The 23,779-nt window shown below is 62.2% G+C and overlaps 2 protein-coding genes across 8 annotated transcripts; one reads left to right on the forward strand and one right to left on the reverse strand.

Annotated features, from left to right (window-relative positions):
* Positions 1-98: 98 nt before the first annotated feature.
* On the reverse strand, positions 99-23,677 carry EMP3 (epithelial membrane protein 3 (MAM blood group)). Of its 4 annotated transcripts, none has more exons than XM_084612598.1 (5): positions 23,403-23,426; positions 2,907-2,992; positions 2,535-2,637; positions 1,522-1,662; positions 99-1,063 (listed from the first exon to the last, which is right to left on the reverse strand). In XM_084612598.1, the coding sequence occupies exons 2-5, from the start codon at positions 2,982-2,984 to the stop codon at positions 894-896; spliced, it is 492 nt and encodes a 163-aa protein (XP_084468724.1). In that variant the 5' UTR covers positions 2,985-2,992; positions 23,403-23,426; the 3' UTR covers positions 99-893. The 4 variants fall into 4 exon arrangements, with proteins under 4 accessions (XP_084468724.1, XP_084468722.1, XP_084468723.1 ...); XM_084612596.1 differs by lacking the exon at positions 23,403-23,426 and adding an exon at positions 6,229-6,325; XM_084612597.1 differs by lacking the exon at positions 23,403-23,426 and adding an exon at positions 3,219-3,243.
* On the forward strand, positions 1,610-21,796 carry ODAD1 (outer dynein arm docking complex subunit 1). Of its 4 annotated transcripts, XM_084612558.1 has the most exons (16): positions 1,611-1,686; positions 10,198-10,407; positions 11,089-11,167; positions 12,425-12,524; positions 13,463-13,652; positions 16,453-16,575; positions 16,936-17,049; positions 17,543-17,610; positions 18,116-18,303; positions 18,446-18,580; positions 18,814-18,896; positions 19,324-19,492; positions 19,821-19,984; positions 20,427-20,530; positions 20,742-20,820; positions 20,925-21,796. In XM_084612558.1, the coding sequence occupies exons 3-16, from the start codon at positions 11,101-11,103 to the stop codon at positions 20,958-20,960; spliced, it is 1,620 nt and encodes a 539-aa protein (XP_084468684.1). In that variant the 5' UTR covers positions 1,611-1,686; positions 10,198-10,407; positions 11,089-11,100; the 3' UTR covers positions 20,961-21,796. The 4 variants fall into 4 exon arrangements, with proteins under 4 accessions (XP_084468686.1, XP_084468684.1, XP_084468685.1 ...); XM_084612560.1 differs by lacking the exon at positions 16,936-17,049 and having other exon boundaries at positions 1,610-1,686; XM_084612559.1 differs by lacking the exon at positions 1,611-1,686 and having other exon boundaries at positions 10,312-10,407; positions 11,086-11,167.
* Positions 23,678-23,779: the final 102 nt, after the last annotated feature.

Raw genomic sequence — 23,779 nt, forward strand, 5'->3', positions numbered from 1 at the left:
AGGGGTGTTTGTGGCTCTGCCACAACTCGCTTGGCCCGGCTGTACCCACAATCCCTTGCTCCAGGCAAAAGTGCCGTCAAAGCCACCAGGCGAGTAGATAAGGTCACTTTTTTATTGTCCAAACCTATAAATGATGGAGCCCAGGCACGGGGCTGGACAGAAGCCGTGCACTGAGATGCTGCCGAAGGAAGGCTCCCCATAGCCCCCTGGGAGCCCAGAAATCCCCGCCTCGGGGAAGAAGGGGTATCCCTTCCCTGGGACCACCCCTCTGGTGCCTGCCTCCTTCCTGAGGAGTGAAGGGTGCAGCACTGTGGAACTGCCACCTGTCAAGGAGGGGTGGACCCCAGATTTATAAGCCATGTTCTGGACCAGGGGCTGCGGCTTGGCTAAGCCCTGCCCCCCCTCTCTGCCAGCCATGGGCAAAGGGTGTGACACCCCTCCAGATTTCTATGTGATGTTCAGGGGCATGGCACCCAGATTTGTAAGGCATGGCCAGGGGCCCCATCCCCAGCGTGTTCAGCAAGATGATTGGACAGTGTCACCCCAGCGGGGGGGATCCTCTCCATGACCAGGGGAATGGCTTGGGTTGTCCCACCCACAACAGGCTGGGGAACAGGGGATGGCCAGGGGGCCTTGTCATGGGGGCAGGAGGGAGCCCTGGCCATGGGTGGGAGGAGAGCAGGTGCCCATGCAGAGGGGGACCCGACCCTGGGTGCCCCGGCACAGGCAAGGCAAAGGGAGCTGGGTGTGGCCAGGACAGGCTCCAGGGCCCCAGTGGTGTGTGACAGCCAGGCTGCTCTGGGGCAGGGGGAAGGGATCAGCCCATGAGAATGACTCCCCCACCCCAGCATGGGCCATGGTCAGGAGCAGCCCCCCCACAATGGGGGCAGGGGTCACTCCCTCTTGCGGAGGTGGATGTACATGATGCCACTGAGCAGCGCCAGGGGGAAGGCCAGCCAGGCCAGCACGAAGCAGTAGCCGAAGGAACCGCCCGGCTGCCGGTGGTGGTGGAATTTGCTCACGTGGATGGCGTAGATCAAGGCGGCTGTGAACACCGAGAGACCTGCACCGGGGGTGAGGGGGGGACAACAGAGAAAGAAGGGGTGAGGGGCAGGTTCAGGCCAGAGCAGCCAGGCGTCCTGACTCCCAGCCCACCCCCACTAACCACTAGCCCCCACTTCCCTCCCAGAACTGGGAATAGAACCCAGGAGTTCTAGTTCCCTGCCCCCACCTTCTAACCACTAGCCCCCACTCTCCTCCCAGAGCCAGGGATAGAACCCAGGAGTCCTGGCTCCCAGCCCCCCCACATTGACACCACTAGACCCAACTCCCCTCCCAGAGCCAGGGATAGAACCCAGGAGTCCCGGCTCCCAGCCCCCCCCCACCACATTGACACCACTAGACCCAACTCCCCTCCCAGAGCTGGGGAGAAAAGTGGTGCTGTGACACGGCCCCCCTGGGGCAGGGTGCGGGGGCTGGTTACACAGGGCTCCCTTGCATGGGGCGGGGCTGGGCACTCACAGGCCAAGAGCTGGCAGACGCCGGTGGCGTAGAAGAGCCCCCCGCGCTCCATGGTGTAGAGCTGGTACATGAAGAGGATGAAGGCGAAGCTGGAGAAGAGCAGAGCCAGGACCATGAGGGCTTGGACGGCATGGAGCCACTCTGGGGACCAAGGAACAGCCGCTGGTGAGACCACAGACCCCTCGCCCGGACGTGGCCCCTCTGGGGTAAGGTGCGGGGGCTGGGTATACAGGGACCCCTTGCCCGGTGCTGGGACGCAGCCCCTCTGGGTTGGGACATGGGGGCTGTGTTGTTTAGGGACCCCCCCCCCGGCGCTGGGACGTGGCCCCTCTGGGGTGGGGTGTGAGTATACGGGGACCCCTCACCCAGTGCTGGGACGCAGCCCCTCTGGGTTGGGACACGGGGGCTGTGTGTTTAGGGACTCCCCCCCCGCCCCCGGGGTGGGGCATGAGGTGCGGGGGCTGGGTATACAGGGACCCCTTGCCCGGTGCCAGGATGTGGCCCCTCTGGGGTGGGGCACGTGGGCTGGGTATACAGGACCCTCCCCCAGTGCTGGGACGCAGCCCCTCTGGGGTGGGACACGGGGGCTGTGTGTTTAGGGACTCCCCCCCCCGCCCCCGGGGTGGGGCACGAGGTGCGGGGGCCGGGTATACAGGGACCCCTTGCCCGGTGCCAGGATGTGGCCCCTCTGGGGTGGGGCACGTGGGCTGGGTATACAGGACCCTCCCCCAGTGCTGGGACGCAGCCCCTCTGGGGTGGGACACGGGGGCTGCGTGTTTAGGGACTCCCCCCCCGCCCTCTGGGGTGGGGCACGAGGGCTGGGTATACGGGGACCCCTCGCCCGGCACAGAGATGCAGCCCCTCTGGAGTGTGGTGCGGCTGGCCCAGAGTATCTGGGACCACCCCATCCTGTCAGTGCCCCCTGGCACTCCCCCTCATGCTTACCACCCCCTTCCCCCCCATCCCAGAACAACCCCAGCCATTCCCTGCCCCGCTCCGGGACCCCCACTCACGGCTGTCGGCAACAGAGGCGCACACCCAGCTCTGGGTGCTGTTGTCGTACAGACAGTCGTACCACAGATTGACGGTCTCATCATCCGGCAGCACCCACCACGACTGGGGGGACAAGGGGGTTAGCACAGGGCCCTGAGATGGCCTCCCCTCCCCCTGCCTGGGGACTTGGGCCAGGGCACCTGGGTTCTCTCCCTGGCTCTGGGAGGGGAGTGGGGGCTGGTGGTTAGAGCAGGGAAGCTGGGAGCCAGGACTCCTGGGTTCTGTCCCTGGCTCTGGGAGGGGAGTGGGGGCTGATGGTTAGAGCAAGGAAGCTGGGAGCCAGGACACCTGGGTTCTCTGCCTGGCGTGGGGGGGGCGGTGGGGCGTCTCACCTTGTCCAGAGTGGCAACGAAGAGCAGCACGAGGATGAGGACGTGCAGGCCCGTGATGGCAAAGAGGAGGAAGCTCATGGCGAGTGCTGGGGGGGGTGTCAGAGATAGCGGGTGTCAATGGGGAACGTGCCCATGCCCAAACACCTCCTGAGGCCTGGGCCAGATCCTCACCCCCCCCTCGTCAGGACATCCCCCAGGCCTTTCCCCACAAACCAGCCAGGAGCCAGCCCACACCCCTGTCCCCCCGGATTCCTGGCTACCCCCCAGTCCTTCCGCGCCCCCCTCCCCGGTCTCCTGCTCGTCCCCACGCACTTCCCGGTTCCAATCCAAAGGGGAAGACTAACTCTGAGGTGGGAAGTTCCCAGCACCCCCCCAGGCACCGTCCCGCCCCGAATCTCTGACTCCACTCCCCACCCCCCATGCACACACACAAACATCCCTCTGTCCCAGCCTCCCCTAATGGGTTCCAGATGCTTCAGGATCATGTGAGTGCTGGGTGTGGGACTGGATTGACCCCCACTCCCTTCCCAGAGCCAGGCAGAGAACCCAGGAGTCCTGGCTCCCAGCCTCCCCATTTATGAGATGGCAGGGCGGGATCCCGGGGTAGATGGGCCCGGAGGTCTGATCCGGGGGGCAGGGAGGGGACAGGATACTGGGGTAGATGGGCCTATCAATTTAGCACTGAATATTTCGTCCTACTCAGGAATTCCCAATTTGTTCCTGGCCTCTCAGCTGGGGCATGTGGGAATCCCGCCCTCCCCCCCGGCTCCATCGGCCTCTGGGGTTGGGTTCAGGCCAGCTTCCCCCACCCCATGTTTCCATGTAGGATGGCACTTTATACAGGGACCCCCCGCCGGTGAATTGAGGCAGGCCAAAATGAATCAGTTGGGACTGTGGCAGGGTTCACCCTCCCAGTTTGTGGGGGAAATAGGAAATATTTACAGAGCACAGCCTCAGTATTACAGCTCGTTTCAAACATGCTGCATCCGTGAGCACAGCACCCCCTAGAGTCTGTGCTGACTGGGGAGAGCGCCCCCTGCTGAGCCCCCCGCCCTGCTCCCCGCAGCCCAACGCCCCCTGCTGAGCCCCCCGCCCCGCTCCCTGCAGCCCAGCGCCCTCTGCTGAGCCCCCTGCCCCTCTCCCCGCAGCCTAGCGCCCCCCCTGAGCCCCCTGCCCTGCTCCCCGCAGCCCAGCGCCTTCTGCTGAGCCCCCCGCCCCACTCCCCGCAGCCCAGCGCCCCCTGCTGAGCCCCCTGCCCTGCTTCCTGCACCACAGCGCCCCCTGCTGAGCCCCCCGCCCCCTGCAGCCCAGCACCTTCTGCTGAGCCCCCCGCCCTGCTCCCCACAGCCCAGCACCCCCGCTGAGCCCCACGCCCCGCTCCCCGCAGCCCAGCGCCCCCTGCTGAGCCCCCCGCCCTGCTTCCTGCACCACAGCGCCCCCTGCTGAGCCCCCCGCCCCCTGCAGCCCAGCACCTTCTGCTGAGCCCCCCGCCCTGCTCCCCACAGCCCAGCACCGCCGCTGAGCCCCACGCCCCGCTCCCCGCAGCCCAGTGCCCCCTCCTGAGCCCCCTGCCCTGCTCCCCGCAGCCCAACGCCCTCTGCTGAGCCCCCTGCCCCAGCACCCTGAAGCCCAGTGCCCCCTGCTGAGCCCCCCGCCCCGCTCCCCACAGCCCAGTGCCCCCTCCTGAGCCCCATGCCCTGCTCCCCGCAGCCCAACGCCCTCTGCTAAGCCCCCTGCCCCAGCGCCCCCTGCTGAGCCCCCTGCCCTGCTCCCCGCAGCCCAACGCCCTCTGCTGAGCCCCCTGCTCCAGCACCCTGAAGCCCAGCGCCCCCTGCTGAGCCCCCTGCCCCACTCCCCGCAGCCCAACGCCCTCTGCTGAGCCCCCTGCCCTGCTTCCCGCAGCTCAACGCCCTCTGCTGAGCCCCCCCGCCCCAGCACCCCCTGCTGAGTCCCTGCCCACTCCTTGCAGCCCAGTGCCCCCTGCTGACTCCCTGCCAGCTCCCTGCAGCCCAGCATCCCCTGCTGAGCCCCCCGCCCTGCTCCCTGCAGCACGGCACCCCCCATAGGGGCACTGGGGGCCACTCTGATTCACAGTAACCCCCTCAAAGGCAGCCCCAGCCCTGCCCGGCAGAGCTGGTGACCGGCCTGGCTCCCAGCCCGGGGCCGTTCAGCCACAAGTTAGTATTTTCTGTTCTAAATCAAGACACCATTGAAGAGACACAAACAACTGACCATTGATTGCAGTGGTGATGGCCTGGCTGGGACTGGCTGCCTCACTGAACGGGCCCAGGGCCTCTCCCCTCTGGGCGCCGGCTCCCATCCGGTCCCAGGGCAGGGGACAGGCTGGCTCAGGGGGGCAGGGAATGGGGCTCGGGGCCTTTCTCCTCTAGGGGGTGCCGGCTCCCATCCAGCCCCAGGGCAGCGACTGGCTGGCTCAGGGGGGCAGCGAATGGGGCACGGGGCCTTTCCCCTCCAGGGGGCGCCAACTTCTATCCCACTGTGGGAGTCCGTTGGTCTCAGCCCAGCTCCTAGTGGGATGGGGGTCCACAGACACCAAGCAGAGCAGAGTCCAAGGGCTGGATGGATCCAGAAACAGGGCCCTCCTCTAGGGCTGTATGCACTTTGGGGGCAGGGGTTGGGCGGACTGGGGGGGGTTGGTGTTCGTGGGGGAGTGGCACTGTGTGTGCTGGGGGGGAGCTGGGTGTACCTGGGGGGCGCTGCATGTGCTGGGGTGGTTGGGTGGGGTAGGAAGGCAGTGTGTGTGCTGGGGGGGGTGTTGGGTGGGGCAGTGTGTGTGCTGGGGGGGGGTGTTGGGTGGGGCGCTGCGTGTGCTGGGGGAGGGGATGCTGTGGGCGGGAGGGGCTACCAGAGGCCGCATAGCGCCCGGGGCAGGGGTTCAGGGGTTGTTTCTTCCCCTCTAAACCAAGAGCATGGAAGTTGGGGGGAGCAGCCAGAGTCCTGGGACCGCCCCCCCCCCGCACAGCAGCTAGTGCAGAACTTTTACACTCCGCAAAGAAAACGTCCAGACAGAGACCGACCGACCGACCCACAGACAGACAGAGGCATCTCCCCTCCTGCAGGGTGGTAAAGGGGCAGGACCCCAGCAGGGCAGGGAGTTAAGGGGGGCAGGTCCCCCAGCGGGGAGTTAAGGGGGAGAAGGTCCCGCAGCAGGGAGTCAAGGGGGGCAGGGGGCAGGTCGCCCAGCAGGGAGTCAAAGGGGGCAGATCCCCCAGCGGGGAGTTGGAGGGGGGCAGGGAGCAGGTCTCCCCCAGGACAGAGTGAAAGGGGGCAGGTCCCCCCCGCTGGAGGGGGTGGGGGATACCTGGCGCTGCAGACGGGCTGGGGGGGGGTCTCTCCTCTTTCGCGCCGGCTGCCTCTAGCCCTCTCTCTCTGCCCGTCTGAATCCTCCTCCCGCTCCCCAGCCCTACCCCTGGCAGCCGCCCCAGCAGGGAGGGGCCGGACGGGGCTGGCGTGTGTCTGGCGAAGTACAACCCCCTGGATTTCCACTCCCGGGGGGGGGGCATCCCCGAACGCAGGGGAACCCCCAGAGCGATCCACCCCCCTCAACGTGGTAACCCCCCAGAACAATGCCCAGCATCCTCCCCGAAGACTTTGCTGCCGGCCAAAATCATTCCCCCCAAGCCCCCCGCCCCAGGTAAAGTCGGGAAGCAAACTGCAGGAGTTTGTGCCCCGTCATAAAAGACCCCCCCAACATTTGAACAGAACCCGTAAATTTCACTCCACCACTGCTAACCCCCCCACAATGGATGGCAGATGGGAAGGGCTATGGGACACTAGCCTCCCGGGGCCAGCCAGGGACCCCAATCCTGGACAGCAAAGAGGGCAGGTTAATGGGGTCTGTGAAGCCCACTTTTAAAGAGTTAATAAGATTCCCCCTCCCCTGGGCAACTGGGGCTTTCACTTCCCCATTGAGGTTTGCACAAAATAAGGAGCCCGTGCTGGGGAACCAGGAATAGAAATAAACAGCTCTTTATCTTGGGGAGTGGTTAAAACGCAGGGACGGGGGCTGGGAGCCAGGACTCCTGGGTTCTATCCCAGCACTGGGAGTGGAATGGGATCTAGTGGTTAGAGCAGGGGGGCTGGGAGCCAGGACTCCTGGGTTCTTTCCCAGCTCTGGGAGTGGAATGGGATCTAGAGCTCAGCAGTGAGCAGAAGGCAAATACCCATGGATGCAGCTGCCCCTCCCCACCCTGGCTTGGCTGTTGCGGGGGGCCCTGGTGGCGACCCCAGGTACCTCAGGCAGAGAGCTCAAGGGGGCGGAGATGGGGCAATAGGAAAGCAGACCCATGTATCATCATCTCCGCACTCAACATCCTGTCCCCTGAACCCGCAGCCCAATCAGGCACATGGTGCCCTGGCAACAGTCATTGCAAGCAGCATGGCAACCGCTGTGATGGGACAAACACAGATGGGCGGGTGGGGTGTTCGGGTTTGGTGGTTTCCTGTGCTGGGGTGTTGCATGGTGTGTGGGGGTGTGTGACCAGAGGCCCATGAGTCACACAGCCCCCAGCAGCCCAACCCACTCCTGGGTGTATTCACACAGCTGTACCAGCACCCTGCTCATACACCTGACTCCCCATCTGTTGCACCCTGCTTCCTGGTGCACCCCACCTGCCCAATGCACCTGGCTCCCCCAGCTATGCACCCCACCCGCTCAATACACCTGCCCCCAGCTATGTACGCGCCTCAGTGCACACTGCCCCAATGCACCCAGCACCCCAGCTGTGCACCCCGCTCCCCAAAAATAACAAGGAGTCCGGTGCCACCTTAAAGCCCAAATAAATCTGTTAGTCCTTAAGATGCCACTGGGTTCCTCGTTTTTGTGGATACAGACTAACACCCTACCCCATGATACCCACTCCCCAATGCACTCAGCCCCCCAGCTGTGTATCTCCCCTCCCCCAATGCACCCAACTCCCCCAGCTATGCACGTGCCACAATGCACCCAGCCCCCCAGCTGTGCACTTGCTTCCCTATGCCCCTGGCCTCCTACCCGTGCACCTGCCCCCCCTATCCGTGCACCCTGCTTCCCAGGGCATCCAGCACTCCAGCTGTGCACCCCACTCCTCTATGCACCCGCCCCCCTCAGCTATGCACGTGCCCCATGCATCCACGGCCCCCCAGCTGTGCACCCCACCCCCAATACACCATCCCCCCAGCTGTGCACGCGCCCCAGTGCGTCCAGGGCCCCAGCTGTGCACGTGCCCCAGTGCTCCCAATCGCAGCGCTCCATCCACTTCCCAGGCCCAGCACACCGCTCCCGTCCCGACTCCCGCCACAGACCAGGGAGGGAGGAACCGCGCATGCGCGGGGCGCCCGCTGGAGGACGGGGGAAGCCGAGAGGGGCGGGGTTCGCGCACTGGGCGAGGCCTCGGTGGAGGGTGGGGGAGGAGAGAGGGAAGCTGTTGGGACAGCGCATGCGCAACATCGGCCCATCTTGCTCAGGGTGGTGATTTAGGAGTCCGGGGGTGGGAGTGACGCCAGGCTCCGCCCCCTGGACTAGCCACGCCCCCTTGCCTCTCCTGGCCTCCTGGTGAGACACCCCATCACCCCCAGGGCAGGGTTTGGGGCCTTGGCGTGACTTGGCGGGGCCTTGGTGTGAGCTGCCGGGGCCTTGGCATGATGGGGCCTTGGTGTGTCCTGACGGGGCCTTGGTGTAAGCTGCCAGGGCCTTGGCGTGACGGGGCTTTCGTGTGAGCTGCCAGGGCCTTGGCATGATGGGGCCTTGGTGTGACCTGACGGGGCCTTGGCATGACGGAACTTTCATGTGAGCTGCCAGGGCCTTGGCGTGACGGGGCTTTCATGTGAGCTGCCGGGGCCTTGCTGTGACCTGACGGGGCCTTGGCATGACGAGACCCTGGTGTGAGCTGCCGGGGCTTTGGCATGATGGGGCCTTGGTGTGAGCTGCCGGGGCCTTGGCATGACGGGACCCTGGTGTGAGCTGCCGGGGCTTTGGCATGACGGGGCCCTGGTGTGAGCTGCCGGGGCCTTGGCGTGCCGGGGCCTTGGCGTGACCTGACGGGGCCTTGGCATGACGGGGCCCTGGTGTGAGCTGCTGGGGCTTTGGCATGATGGGGCCTTGGTGTGAGCTGCCGGGGCCTTGGCATGACGGGACCCTGGTGTGAGCTGCCGGGGCCTTGGCATGATGGGGCCTTGGTGTGAGCTGCCGGGGCCTTGGCGTGCCGGGGCCTTGGCGTGACCTGACGGGGCCTTGGCATGACAGGGTCTTGGCATGACGGGGCCTTGGCGTGGCATGACGGGGCCACTGGGGCCTTGGCATGACCTGCTGGTGTCTTGGTGTGATTGGACGGGACTTTGGTGTGACCAGCTGGAACCTTGGTGTGACCAGCTGGGGACTTGGATGGGGCCTTGGCATGATGGCATGACCTGCCATGTGCTTGGTGTGACAGGACTGTGGAGTGATGTGGCCTTGGTGTGACCTGTCAGGACCGTGGTGTAGTGGGGCCATGGTGTGACTTGATGGGGCCATGGCGTGACATGATGGGGCCTTGGCTTGCCATGGCCTGCTGTAGCTGGGGTGTAGCGAGAGCTTCTGGGGCCATGGTCAGATGGGACGGTGTCTTGCTGTAACCTGATGTGTCTTTGGGGTAATTGGGCCTTGGCGTGACCTGATGGTGTGTTGGCATGACAGGAGGGGGCAAACATGGGACAGAGTCTTAGCGTGGCCTGAGGGCACCGAGGTGAAATGAAACAACCCTGAGCAGCAATGGCCCCCCCTGTGGTCGTGACAGAGCAGCCATCCCATTGGGACACAGAACTGCTGGGGAAGGGAGCAGTGTCAAGTGTCCTCCCTCACCCTGTGGCCCCAGCTCTGCTGTCCCTTGGCTCCTCCCCCACATCCTGGCATCCCCCACCCCAGCAGGACCCCACCCCAACCTGCCATCCCTGGTACAGGCACCTGGGGGCTCCCTGGCTTGGAAATAAATACCTCCTGAGTCCCTGTTCATCCAGCCATCGCACCCCTCTAACCACTAGGTCCCACTTCCCTCCCAGAGTGGGGATAGAACCCAGGAGTCCTGGCTCCCAGCCCTCCGTCCCCCCCTGCAGTGTAGACATTCTGCATGGCTGGGGGCGGGAGGGATGGGGGTGTGTTTGTGGTTGGAGTGGGGTGGGGATGGGGGAGAGGGGATGGGTGTGGGGTGGAGTGGGGGAAAGGGAGGTGGGAGGTTGGTGGGGGGAATAAAGAGGATTTTCCAGCATGGCTCTCCGGTTCCCCCTAATCTGACACGCCCTCCTTTTCTCCCCCCAGGGCTCTGTCCTCTCCCCTCATTGGCTGAGGTATTTCTGCTTCCTGGAGACGGTTACTAACAACTCGGGCAGTGCAGGGTAGTGGGGACCGGGATGCTGGCAGGCGAGGAGAGGCCAGGCGTGATTCCCGCACCTCCCTGTGCCTGGCACGGGCTGTGCCCCCCCCGAGCCCACTGACCACCCTCCCCCGGACTGGCTGCCGGACAGTGAGGTAAATCCCTGCACCCAAGGGTGGGGAGTACTGGGGCTAGGAAGGAAATTGGATCCCAGATCTCCCCCCACCCTGAACCTTCCCCCCAAACTCTCCCCTGAGCCTCCAAACCTTCTCCCCAACTCACCACCGACCCCCGAACCTTCTCCCCAACTCACCACTGACCCCTGAACTTTCCCCCTAAACTCTCCCCTGAGCCCCCCGAACCTTCCCCCAAAACTCGCCCTGACCACCTGAACCTGCCCCCAGCCACAAAACAAACCACCTGATCCTTTGCTCCCAAATGACCGCCTCCCAAACTCCACAGCTCCCTGAACCTTCCCCCCCAATCCCACCCCACCAACTCCTTAAACCCTCCTAGCCCCTATGCACCAACCCCATGCCTTCTCCAGCCCCTCCAAAGCACGAGGTGGGGGATGGGGGCAGCGTTAGCCTCGGCTCGTGACGCTCCACCCCAGAATCAGCCACATGCCTGACAGCGCGAGGGCTGCCCCAGAGCCTCAGGAGGTTACCCCCTCTCCTGATGCCCCAGTGCTGGGCTGGGCACCCCCGGCGTGCCCCCAATGTCCAGCCACACCCCCTGCACCCCCGTCTCTCTCTGGGCCGTGGCAGCCGGGATCCAGTTAAAAGCCCTCTCTCTCTCTCCTCACTGTTCTTTCTTGGCCACCTGTCGGCGAGGAGGAGGAGGAAAAGATGCCACTGCACCAATCCGCCTCAAGTACCCGCTCGGAGGGCAGCGACCTGGACCTGGAGGGCATCGGTAATAGCTCTGCCCCAGGGCTTTGTGGGAAGTCTACGGGTTGGCATCTCCTGGTTGCCAGCAGACAGAATGGGAGCTACCCCACTGCCTCCGGCTTGGACTTGCTGCCGCTGCCCTCAGCGTGGCCCCACCCCCTGTACTCTGCCGCCCAGTGCCCATGTGTGGCCCCCGCCTCCTGTGCTCTGCCCCCACAGTGATTCCTGTACGGCCCCTTCTCCGTGCTCTGCCCCCTGGTACCCACCCCATGGCCTTCCCGCCCCATGCACTCTGCATGGCCCTACCCCCAGCATGGCCCCATGCCCAGTACTGCTGTGTGGCCCTACCCCCTGTTCTCTGGCTCCAGTGCCCCACAGCATGTTGTTCCAGTGCCACATGGGGCTCCCTACTCATGACCCTACCACTCTGGTGCCCGCCCTGTTTTCTCTCCCTGCCCCACGTCTCTGTCCGACCCCTGTCCCGTGCCCTCGGTCCCAGGAGCTGGTGGTAACAATACCCTGGCCCTCCCAGCACTACCCCATCAGCCCAGCCAGGGCAAGGGGTCCCCCCCACGCTGGGGGACATGTCCTTCCCTGCCAGGATGCCAGAGGCTGTGGGGAAGGCATCTGGGAGGGGGGCAGCAGGGCTGGTGGCCAGAGGACCAATCCTGCCTCTGGGGATGGGGGCAGCACCTCACTTAGCCAGATCACTGCACTTAACGGACTTTGGATTGACCCCAGGGGGCTGAGATCAGAACCTGGCTCTGTCCCCATTGCAGTCAGGAGTGACTCCAGATTGATCCCAGAGGGCTGAGATCAGAACCTGGCTCTGTCCCCATTGCAGTCAGGAGTGACTCTGCATTGGCCCCGAGGGGGGTTGGGGCTGAGATCAGAACCCGGCTGCCCTCTGCCTTTAGCCCCTCCCATCCCCAGATATCCCACCCCCAACTCTGTCCTGGCATGGGGCATTGTCCCATGGCTGGGATGACGCCAACGCTTCACTCCAAGATGTGGAACCTTGGAAGTGGGACCTTGGTATGATAAGGGGTCTTGGCGTAATGGGATGGGGTATTGACATGACAGGGTGAGGCCATGGCAGACCTTGGCATGACATGATGAGGCCTTGGCGTGACGGGGCATGGCCTTGGCGTGATGTCACGGGGCCTTGGCGTGACAAGACAAAGAATCTTGGCCTCAGATGACAAAGGCCTCAGACTCGTCTGCTGCCTTCTCTAACTATTCCCTTCCTCCCTTTTCTGACCCCCCCATCTCACGCCCCCAGCCGAGAGTGAGCTGGCCAAACTGCAGCGCCAGTTCCGGCTGCTAGCGGGCGACCGCCATGCCTACACCCTGCAGTCCCAGGAGACCATCCGCAAGCAGCTGTAGGTACCCCCCTGCAGTCCCTGGGGCCAGGGTCACCGGGCTGGGGCAGGAAACCTGGGAATGATCCCTGACAGCAGGGTCACCGGGCTATGGGGAGGGGCCTGGGAATGATCCCTGGGGGTGGGATCACTAGGTTAGGGGGAGGGACCCAGGAAAGATCCCAGGGGTTGGGGTCACTAGGCTGGGGGGCAGGTTCAACACACAAACCTATACAACGCAACGAACACTCCCCTCACGCTGTAACACAGACTGACGCACTCCCCTCTGCACACTGATGCGTTATTGATGTAACACTCAGCCCCCTAACAACCCACGTGGACCTAGCAACACTCCCCACCACCACACACACACACTAGGCTGAGTCACTGCCCTCTGCCCTCCCCCTTCCCCCATGCTCACACTTGCTCAGACGAGATCACACACACGAGTCCCACACTGGATCACACACAGTGGGTCACACAGATGCATACAGTCAGACAAGCTCACACTAGATCACGCTTGCACATTCGAACACCCACACTCCCGAACACCCACACTCTCGAACACCCACACTCTCGAACACCCACACTCCCGAACACCCACACTCTCACATTAGATCAAACCGTAGCTTACACACAAACCAGGTGACCCAGACTCACCTGCCCACAAGATCCCACGTTCGATCTCACTTGCACGCAACACTGTGCAGACACCAGATCCCACAAGATCCCACCAACACATGACGGATCACCATAGATCACACACGAGATCTCTCTGACACCCACCAGATCACACACACACTAGCTCCACACCCTCCAGTAGCTCCAGCCCCTGCCGCCTCCGCTTCCCCTCCACCCTCCGCCATGGGGCCCCACCGCTGCCACCACCCGGCGCTGCCCACCACCCGGCGCCTCTCCCTGCCCCCCATCTCTGCTGGACACCCTGGTGTCTCCGGCAGGGCCGACCTGCAACGGCTAGAGAAGGAGCGGGAGGGGCTGCTGCGGGAGCTGCGGGTGGCGGAGGGCCGTGCCAACAGGCAGCGGGAGCAGGAGAAGGCTGGCAGCCTGCGTGCCCTGCTGCGACACCAGGACCAGGTGGAGGAGCAGGCGGCCGCGGAGAGGAGGACGGTGGCCCAGCTAGACCATGAGGTACCATTGGCCTGGGAGGGTGGTGTAGTGGTTAGAGCAGAGGGGCTGAGAGCCAGGACTTCAGGGTTCTCTCCCTGGCTCTGGAAGGGCAGTGGGATCTAATGGTTAGAGCAGGGGGGCTGGGAATCAGGAGACCTGGGTTCTCTCCTGGCTCGGGGACGGGAGTGGGGCTGCGGCAATCAGACTGTGTCCCTGGCAGGGCTCCCCCTTCTCCTGTTCCCTGGTGAGTGGACAGGGTGGGGTGGGGTTGGAGGGGAGGCTTGGTGTGGCTCTTCCTCTATCCCACAATGCTATGTGGGGAGTTACCCACAAGGCCTTGAACAATTTCAGAAAGGGGAACTAAACATAAATGAGGAGGTTAGTGAAACAGAAATTAAAAGGTACAGTGCCAAAAATAAAATCCCTGCAAGCTGCATGGAAACTTTTTAAAGACACCATAATAGAGGCTCAACTTAAATGTATACCCCAATTTAAAAAGCATAGTAAGAGATCCAAAAAAGAGCCACCGTGGTTAGACAACAGAGTAAAAGAAGCAGTGAGAGGCAAAAAGGCATCCGTTAAAAAGTGGAAGATAAATCCTAATGAGTAAAATAGAAAAGAGCATAAACTCTGGCAAATGAAGTGTAAAAATGTAATTAGAAAAACCAAAAAAGAATTTGAAGAACAGCTAGCCAAAGACTCCAAAAGTAATAGCAAATTTTTTTAAAAATACATCAGACGCAGAAAGCCTGCTAAACAACCAGTGGGGCCACTGGACGATCGAGATGCTAAAGGAGCACTCAAAGACGATAAGGCCATTTCAGAGAAACTAACTGAATTCTTTGCATTGGTCTTCACTCTTGAGGATGTGAGGGAGATTCCCAAACCCGAGCCATTCTTTTTGGGTGACAGATCTGAGTAACTGTCCCTAATTGAGGTGTCATTAGAGGAGGTTTTGGAACAAATTGATAAACTAAACAGTAATGAGTCACCAGGACCAGATGGTATTCACCCAAGAGTTCTGAAGGAACTCAAATATGAAATTGCAGGACTACTAACTGTCATCTGTTACCTCTCATTTAAATCAGCTTCTGTACCAAATGACTGGAGGATAGCTAATGTGACACCAATTTTTAAAAAGGGCTCCGGAGGTGACCCTGGCAATTACAGGCCAGTAAGCCTGACTTCAATACCGGGCAAACTGGTTGAAACTATCGTAAAGAACAAAATTGTCAGACACATAGATGAACATAATTTGTTGGGAAATAGTCAACATGGTTTTTGTAAAGGGAAATCATGCCTCACCAATCTACTAGAATTCTTTGAGGGGGTCAACAAGCATGTGGACAGGGGGGATCCAGTGGATATAGTGTACTTAGATTTTCAGAAAGCCTTCGACAAGCTCCCTCACCAAAGGCTCTTAAGCAAAATAAGCGGTCATGGGATAAGAGGGAAGTTCTGTCATGGATCGGTAACTGGTTAAAAGATAGGAAACAAAGGGTAGGAATAAATGGTCAGTTTTCAGAATGGAGAGAGGTAAATAGTGGTGTCCCCCAGGGGTCTGTACTGGGCCCAGTCCTATTTAACATATTCATAAACGATCTGGAAAAAGGGGTAAACAGGGAGGTGGCAAAATTTGCTGATGTTACAAAACTACTCAAGATAGTTAAGTCCCAGGCAGACTGCGAAGAGCTACAAAAGGATCTCACAAAACTGGGTGACTGGGCAACAAAATGGCAGATGAAATTTAATGTTGATAAATGCAAAGTAATGCACATTGGAAAACATAATCCTAACTATACATACACAATGATGGGGTCTAAATTAGCTGTTACCGCTGAAGAAAGAGATCTTGGAGTCATTGTGGAGAGTTCTCTGAGATCATCCACTCAATGCGCAGCGGCAGTCAAAGAAGTGAACAGAATGTTGGGAATCATCGAGAAAGGGATAGATGATAAGACAGAAAATCTCATATCGCCTCTATATAAATCCATGGTATGCCCACACCTTGAATACTGCGTGCAGATGTGGTTGCCCCATCTCAAAAAAGATAGATTGGAATAAGTTCAGAAAAGGGCAATAAAAATAATGAGGGGTATAGAACGGCTTCCGTATGAGGAAGTTTAATAAAACGGGGACTTTTCAGCTTGGAAAAGAGGCAACTAAGGGGGGATATGATAGAGGTCTATAAATCATGAGTGGTATAAAGTAAAGAAGGAAGTGTTATTTACTCCTTCTCATAATACAAAAACAAGGGGGCACCAAATGAAATTAATAGGTAGCAGGTTTAAAACAAACACAAGAAAGTATTTTTTCACGCAACACACTGTCAACCTCTGGAACTCCTTGCCAGAGGGTGTTGTGAAGGCCAATACTATAACGGGGTTCAAAAGGGAGCTAGATAGATTCATGGAGTATAGGTGCATCGATGGCTATTAGCCAGGATGGACAGGAATGGTGTCCCTAGCCTCTGTTTGCTAGAAGCTGGGATTGGGTGACAGGGCATAGATCACTTGATGATAACCTGTCTCTTCATTCCCTTTGGGGCACCTGGCTCTGGCCACTGTCAGAGAACAGGATACTGGGCTTGATGGACCTTTGATCTGACCCAGTATGGCCGTTCTTATGATGCTACAGTGCATCCCAGCATGCTCTGGGACAGAGCCTGGGGGATCAGGCTAAGAGGCCCCCCTTCCTCTCTCCATCCCAAAGGGCACTGCTGGGCATCACGCAGAAACTCTTGGGGGTGCTATGGGGCACCCCAGGCGGTGAGACCGTGGAACTTGGGCTGTGGTTCCTAATGGTGTGTCCCCGCTGGCAGATCCGGAGCTGGGAGAAGCGGCTGGCGGGGCTGGCGAAGCAGGTGGGCAGCGCAGGAGTCAGCCAACGGCACAAGGCCCAGGGCCAGAGGAGGGTGCGCACCCTGGAGAACCAGTTGGACAAGGTGAGGGGGGTAGGGCTGTCACTGCCAGAGGGGGGCCTAATGGTTAGAGCAGGGGGGGCTGGGTTCTATCCCAAGCTCTGGGAGGAGAGTGGGGTCTAGTGGTTAGAGCAGGGGGCTGGGAGCCAGGACGCTTGGGTTCTGTCTCGGGGAGGGGAGTGGGGGCTAGTGGTTAGAGTGGAGGGTAGGGGGGACGGGAGCCACGACACCTGGGTTCTCTCCTGGCTCGGGGAGGGGACTAGGTGTCGTTGCCGGCCCTAGGGAGTGAGGCTTCGTTCCATGTTGGGCGGCTCCTCCAGCTGTCTGGGCCCTTGGGGGGGGGGCTAACGCCAGCATCCCCGCTTCTTGTCCCCCGCGTGTCAGGCATCAGCCCGGTTCAACTCCCAGCTGGCGCTGAACGCCGGCCTGCGCGAGGAGCTGGAGACCCTGCGTATTGAACGTGGGCGCTTCGAACACCTCTACCGCAGGCTGGAGAGGGTGAGAGCTCTGCCAGGGGAGCAGGGGTCTGGGAGCCAGGACGTCTGGGTTCTCTCCCCGGCTTAGGGGTGGGGAGTAGGGTCTAACGGTTAGAGCCGGTGGTGGTGGCTGTTAACCCCGTCTTTCCCTTCATGGTTCGAGCTGCACGGACCCCCTGCACCAGGCCTGTCACATGGTGACCAGGGATCCATCAGGCCCCACCAAGCCCAGCATGGGAAACTGGGGCACCACTGGGAGGAGCACACAGAGTTTGGCCCCACCCACCAGTAGGTGATGCACATCAAATGAAGAATTGTTGTTGGCTGATGCTGGCCCCAGTGGGAAGTAGGCATGGAATGGAGGGATCTAACTGGCCAACAAAGGTCTTGTTCAGAAATTGGTGTGGGATGGAGAGGTCTGATTGGCCAGTGAAAGTCCTGCTGTGACACAGGGCCAGAACGGAGGGATTTGATTGGCTGACAGAAGCCCATGACCTTCTCCCCTTGATTCCCAGGAGCTGCAGGAGAGGCGGAAAGCCATTGGAGCAGTGATTGACTCCTCCTCCTCGGCCTTTGATGCTAGGTAGGGCCCCAGGGTGCCCCCTGCTGGCCCTGGCGTCTCCTGCTGGACACCTGGTGCCAAGGAGACCCACAGCAATCCCTCGTGTCCCCAGGGTGCCCCTCTGCTGGCCCCAGAACTCCCCCCCCACACCCGCTGCCCCGTGCACTCAGGATCGGCCATCCCAGCCGCACACATGTCCCGAGCCTGTCTGATCTTGCCCCAGGGTACTGTCCCCTCCAGCAGCAGCCAAAGGCTAGACGGGCTGCAGAGACCGAGCCCCCCTGCACCCTCCATGGGGCCCCGGAAAGGGCAGGGTTGGCCGGGGTCTTGGAATCTCCTACTGTATAGAGTGGGGGAGCCAGGACGCCTGGGTTCTCTCCCTGGCTCTGGGAGGGGAATGGGATCTAGTGGTTAGAGGGAGGGTGGGGTTTGGGAGCCAGGATGCCTGGGTTCTGTCAAGGGCTTTGCAGGCTGTCTGTGGGCAGGGTACCCACTTCTATTGCTCCCCTCCCCTCCCCTCCTGCAGGGACGAGGCCCAGACCAAGCTAGGGCAGCTGCGGGAGAAGGCGGAGAAGGACCTGGCCCAGTATGGGGCCGAGATGAAGGAGCTGCAGCGGGTTCTGGACCACGACCAGCGCTTACGTCACTTCCTGGACATCAAGGTGCAGGAGCGGACGTTCACCCAGGAGGCGCTGGAGGCCAAGCGCAAGAGAGGTACTAGCCAGGACGCCTGGGTTTTCTCCTGGCTCTGGGAGGGGAATGGGGTCTAGTGATTAGAACAGGGGGGCTGGGAGCCAGGACGCCTGGGTTTGGTGGCTGAGGAGCACTGACCGTGTCCGGTTTACTCCCCGTTCAGAGCAAGAGGAGGCCGAGGGGAAGCACCGGGACCCCAGGGAGGAGCTGCTGGAATCCTATGAAACTGCCTTTAAGGAGATCCAACAGCTGACAGGGGAGGACGACCTGGATGTGCTGGTGGAGAAATTCATAGCAGGTGAGGGGCACCAGGGGACGCTCCGGGGACACAGGGCCTTTCCCCTGCAGGGGGCGCTGGCTCTGATCCAGCCCCAGGGCGGGGGGCTCTCTCTCCAGTCCGAGGGCTGGGGTCTGTTGGGCTGGCTCTGGTGGAAATGGAGGGGTGTGTCGGGGGAGATGCCTTTCTGGTCGGGAGGGAGGGTCTATGGAGTTTCTTCAGCCAGGGGCTCTGACACTCCTTCCCCCTCCCAGTTGAGGACCGGAATTTCGCCCAGTTCATCTACGTCAACGAGCAGAACAACGAGCTGGAGCGACTGGGAGAGCGAATCACCCAGGTGAGGGGGGCCTGCCCCCAACGATGGCTCTGCCCCCTGCAGACAGTCCTGCCCCCAACACCCTCCAGGGCTCTGCCCCCTATAGACAGCCCTGCCACCCACTCTCCCCCATCATAGGCACTATCCCCCATTGCCCACAAGCATCCTGCTCCCCCAGAAAGCCCTGCATCCTCCCAACTCCTCCCCAGGGCCCTCTGCACCATGGACTGTCCTGCCCACCACTCCCCCCCACGGTGGCGCTGCCCCCCATAGACAGCCTTGCTCACTCTGTCCCCCATGGCTCTGCCCCCGGGGGCCCTGTCCCCCATAGACAGCCCTGCTGCTTTCCATGGCGGTGCCAAATTGCCCCCCCCCCGGAGGGCCATGCCTGGCACTGCATGCCCTCCCCGCTCCCGTGCCCTCCCTGTACCCCTCTGCTGCCTCCCAGGTGCGCCGGGAGATCCAGGAGGTGCAGGCCCAGAAGCAGCAGGAGCAGGAGGATCAGTGGGCACAGACCCGGGCACTGGAGATGCAGCAGGAGGCTGTCATGCAGGAGGCCCAGGAGTTGCTGAGCAAAGAGAAGGTGGTCAGGAAAACCCTGGAACAGCTCAAAGAGGGTACGGAGCCGGGGAGGGGGGTGGGGTTTGGGGTCCCGGGACCCCCATCGCCTCTCTAAGCCATGGGTAGAACCCACGAGTCCTGGATCCCAGCCCCCTGCTCTAACCACTGGGCCCAAATCCCCTCCCAGGGCTGGGGAGAGAACCCAGGAGCCCTGACTCCCAGCCCCCCTGCTCCACTAACCACTAGACCCCACTCCCCTCCCAGAGCCAGGGGTAGAAGGAACCCAGGAGTCCTGGCTCCCAGCCCCCGCTCTGACCCACCAGCTCCCGCTCCCTAAGCTATGGATAGAACCCAGGCATCTCGGCTGTCTGTCTGTCCTGGCAGGGATCAGGTCGCTGTTCAGGAAGCTGGACTGTCAGTGCTCGGAGCTGGATTTGGCGCTGGGGGGCTCGGCTGTGGTGCAGGACAGGAACATCTCCGTGTTCCTGGGTCTCCTGGAGCAGCGGGCCCACGAGCTGTTGGCCATGCGCTCCTACCTGGCCTCCAAGGTATGGGCAGCTGGGATGGGGGGAGGCGGGGTTCTGCATAGGGGTGTGCTGGGGGATAGGACGTTGTGGATAGGGTGAAGCTGGGGTGGGATCTGTACTGGCAACAGTGGTGGGGGATGGGACGGTGGCATGGGGGGGCAGGGAGGGGGAAGTTGGGAGATGGGATGGGGAAACCAGGGGCAGGAGATTTGTGCTGGTGGAGGGATCGTGGGGGTGGGGTGGGGCAGAGGGGGCAGGTCTGTGTCAGGTGGGAGGAAGTGTGGAGGTTGGTGCTGGGGGGATCCGTCCCAGGTGGGAGGGAGCAGGGAGTGGGATGGGGTGGGGGTATGTGTGTTGGAGCAGGGATCAGGGGGATGGGATGGTCCGAGGAGGTTGTGGGGGGGCAGGAAGTGAGCCCCCCCCACCCCCAGACCATCCCCCAACCTTTTCCCCCTCCCCCCAGAATTATGATCTGCCCTACCACCCCGAAGAGACGGCTCGACTGCTCCTGGGGCAGATGGTGGGTTATGCCCCCAAAGCGTACCCCCTACGGCCCCCCACTGCTGGGTAAGCACCGTGCCCCCAACCCCCTACAGCCATGGGATCGGGGGTGGGGGTTCCCACCCACAGCACATATGGTCTAGAAAGACCTGACCCAGGAGAGGGATGGGGTAGAGCTGGGGGGCTGGGAGCCAGGACTCCTGGGTTCTGTCTTCCGCAGGAGGCAGTGGGGTTCACACATACTTAGCCCCCTCATTCTCTTTCTCTCCCCCTGCAGGGAGGAATATGAAGCTGGGAGTGAGGAAGAGGAACGACCCCTCACCCACAGTGAACTGAGAGACCGCATCCTCCGGGAGGTGAGTGGGGCCTAGTGGTTAGAGCAGGGGGGCTGGGCGCCATGACTCCTGGGTTCCTTCCCCCGTTCTTCCTGAAACAAGCTATCTCGTTTGCCTCCCCACAGGTGCTGAGCAAGGAGGAGACACCGTCCCACAAGTAGACCCAGTACACCGAGCCGGGGGGGCTGCGGGCGGCTGGGGGGGGCCCGGCAACCCATGGAGGCCTGAGGCCGGGGCTGGAGTCGGAGCTGGGTCTCCTGTGACAAATAGCATCCCGGTCAGACTCCTGTAGTGTGTGCTGCTTCCCCCCACCCCATGGTCCCCTCTTTCTCTGCCTTTCCCCCCATCCCTGTCCCCACTCGGCGCTGTCCTGGGGCTGGATTCCACCTCTGCCCTCTTCCAGTTGAATACACCGCACCACCATCGTCCCCTCTGCCTTCCCAGGCTGCCTGTCCCCCTAGATCTGGGGGAGCCTTGGGGGGAACCCCCAATACTGATGCCCACAGCAGATCAAGCTGCCCCCCTTTCCATGTGCTGAAATGGCCGGTTCCTTTGGCCCGACAGCAGGGAGTGTGTGTGTGTGTGGGGGGGGGGGGTTGCAAGGTGAGACACTCCCACTGTCCCCCCAAAACCACACCCCCACTCTGGGAATCTTGTCTAATCTTCAGGTCTCTCCCACCAATCAATCATGGATGGAAGCTCGTTAATTTCACACTCTGAAATTGATGTGCTCCAGATGCCCGATACCCCCCCATGCACACCATGTCCCCCCACATACCACAGCCAGATGGTCCCCAAGGAGCATGCCCAGATATGGAGCGAGGATGCCCCCTCCCGGTGAGATGGAAATTTCTCTCCCCCCCTCCCCCGAACCAGGAGAGGGCAGACCCCCAACCCCAAAGTGGAGGGTGCTGCATGGGAATCAGTGGCAGGATTGTATCAGTGGAGGGATGGAATCAGCAATAAACCCCACAAGGTTGTATTGTGTGAAACAGTGCTGCCCCCTGCCGGGCGTTTGTGTGAACTCCCCACGCCCTGGGATGCGGCCCCTCTGGGGTGGACTGCGGGGGCTGGTTATCCGGGGACCCCTCGCCCGGCGCTGGGATGCGGCCCCCCTGGGGTGGGGTACGGGGGCTGGTTATCCGGGGACCCCTCGCCCGGCACTGGGATGCGGCCCCTCTGGGGTGGGGTGCAGGGGCTGGTTATCCTGGGACCCCTCGCCCGGCGCTGGGATGCGGCCCCCCTGGGGTGGGGTACGGGGGTTGGGTATATGGGGACCCCTGGCTTGATGTCCCCTAGCACTGCACTGGGGCCAGCGCTGATGGCCAGAGCAGAGCACCCCCTATTGAGCCCCTGCCCCGCTCCCTGCCGCCCAGAATCTCCCAGAGCCAGTTAATGAACCCAGGAGTCCTGGCTCGCTGTCCCTGCTGTAACCAAGGGGCTGAGGGGAGGGGGCCCCAGGAGGCTGAAAGGTGTTGGCTGCTTCTTGCAATGCCGGCTCTGGCCACAGGAGGCAGTTCTGCCCCAGTAATGGGGCAGGTCCTGACAAGAGGGGAAAGGCCCCATGTCTTGTTTTCTGCCAGCCCCCCACAGGGGAGAGGCCCTCAGCCCCATTCCCTGCCCCGCCACTTCCAGGGAGCTTTGGGCCCAGGCTGGGGGGTGAATGAACCTTCTGTTCCTGCTGCCACCAAGGAAAGGGGAAGTGGAACCAGCGGCTGCCTTGTGGAGGGAGCATGGGGGGTGGGGGGATTGGCCAGTGGGGGGGCGGAGGAGCTGGGAAGTTTCTTTTCAGGGGGCTCTTCCTGGCTTGCAGCGCTAAAAGGCAGCTCAGAGTGCTCTGTTGGTTCCCAGGCTCTTCCTGCTCTAACCCACTCCCCTCCCAGAGCCGGGGAGAGAACCCAGGAGTCCTGGCTCCCAGCCCCCCCTGCTCTAACCACTAGAGCCTGCCCCCCTCCCAGGGCCAGGGAGAGAACCCAGGAGTCCTGGCTCCCAGCCCCCCCTGCTCTAACCACTAGAGCCCGCCCCCCTCCCAGGGCCAGGGAGAGAACCCAGGAGTCCTGGTTCCCAGCCCCCCCTGCTCTAACCACTAGACCCTGCCCCCCTCTGCCGCGCTGGCAGGGGGAGGGGCCCTCTAGGGGTCAGGACGGGTGTTATCAAACTGTGGGTCTCGACCCCGTTGTCATGGGGTCGCCAGGGCTGGCGTTAGGTGCCCTAATTGTCGTTGTCAGAAGCGGGTCCGGGTGCGAGGACCTGTGAGACCCCCTGTGTCAGGTGATGGAAGTTGGGGGCGGCGCTAGGGTTGTCCGGGCAACCAAATATTGAGATCCGGGAGGGGCGGGGCCTCCTGTGGGACATCCCTGCATTGGGGGAGGGGCGCTGCTGTCCCCCCAGCCCCGCCCGCTGGTGGCAGACGCTGAGCCAGATGTGGAGTGCAGCTGTGCGCAGCGGGGAGCCCCTCCCCCTCCCGTCACCATGGGAACAAAAAACAGTCCCCCCCAACACAGCTACAGCCCGTGGGGCACTGCTGCGGGGAAGCTCGCAGCGCCGGAGTCCCGGCTTGGGCACTGCTGGGGGGACTGATGCAGAAGTGATGTGACACTTACCGCAAAGACAGGAAACACCTTTGTTCTCTGAGCAACGCCACAGCAACCTTCCGGCAGGCCCCGGCCCTGCACCGCACCCTCCCTGGCTCGCTCCCTTTCCCCCTCTCTGCCCCAGATCTGCCCCCGGGGCCCATCCACCCTGGTATGGGTATCCTGCCCCTCGGATCCGCCCCGGGGCCCATCCACCCCGCTGTCCTGCCCCTGGGATCCGCCCCGGGGCCCATCCACCCCGCTGTCCTGCCCCTGGGATCCGCCCCGGGGCCCATCCACCCCGCTGTCCTGCCCCTGGGATCCGCCCCGGGGCCCATCCACCCCGCTGTCCTGCCCCTCGGATCCGCCCCGGGGCCCATCCACCCCTGTACCTTGCCCTTCCCCTC

This window comes from Lepidochelys olivacea, assembly GCF_965140295.1.
Source record: "Lepidochelys olivacea isolate rLepOli2 genome assembly, chromosome: 23".
Lineage (NCBI taxonomy): Eukaryota > Metazoa > Chordata > Testudines > Cheloniidae > Lepidochelys > Lepidochelys olivacea.

What these genes read in the sequence shown, in the direction of transcription:
- ODAD1 (XM_084612558.1), top strand. Translation starts at nt 11,101, where the DNA reads ATGCCACTGCACCAATCCGCCTCAAGTACCCGCTCGGAGGGCAGCGAC. An exon ending in GGAGGCCAAGCGCAAGAGAG is followed by an intron (nt 18,304 to 18,445) that starts GTACTAGCCAGG and finishes CTCCCCGTTCAG; the next exon opens with AGCAAGAGGAGGCCGAGGGG. An exon ending in GGTGGAGAAATTCATAGCAG is followed by an intron (nt 18,581 to 18,813) that starts GTGAGGGGCACC and finishes TCCCCCTCCCAG; the next exon opens with TTGAGGACCGGAATTTCGCC.
- EMP3 (XM_084612595.1), bottom strand. Translation starts at nt 23,668, where the DNA reads ATGGGCCCCGGGGCGGATCCCAGGGGCAGGACAGCGGGGTGGATGGGC. An exon ending in AGGTGTTTCCTGTCTTTGCG is followed by an intron (nt 2,993 to 23,402) that starts GTAAGTGTCACA and finishes CACCCCCCCCAG; the next exon opens with CACTCGCCATGAGCTTCCTC. An exon ending in TCGTTGCCACTCTGGACAAG is followed by an intron (nt 1,663 to 2,906) that starts GTGAGACGCCCC and finishes CTTGGTCCCCAG; the next exon opens with AGTGGCTCCATGCCGTCCAA.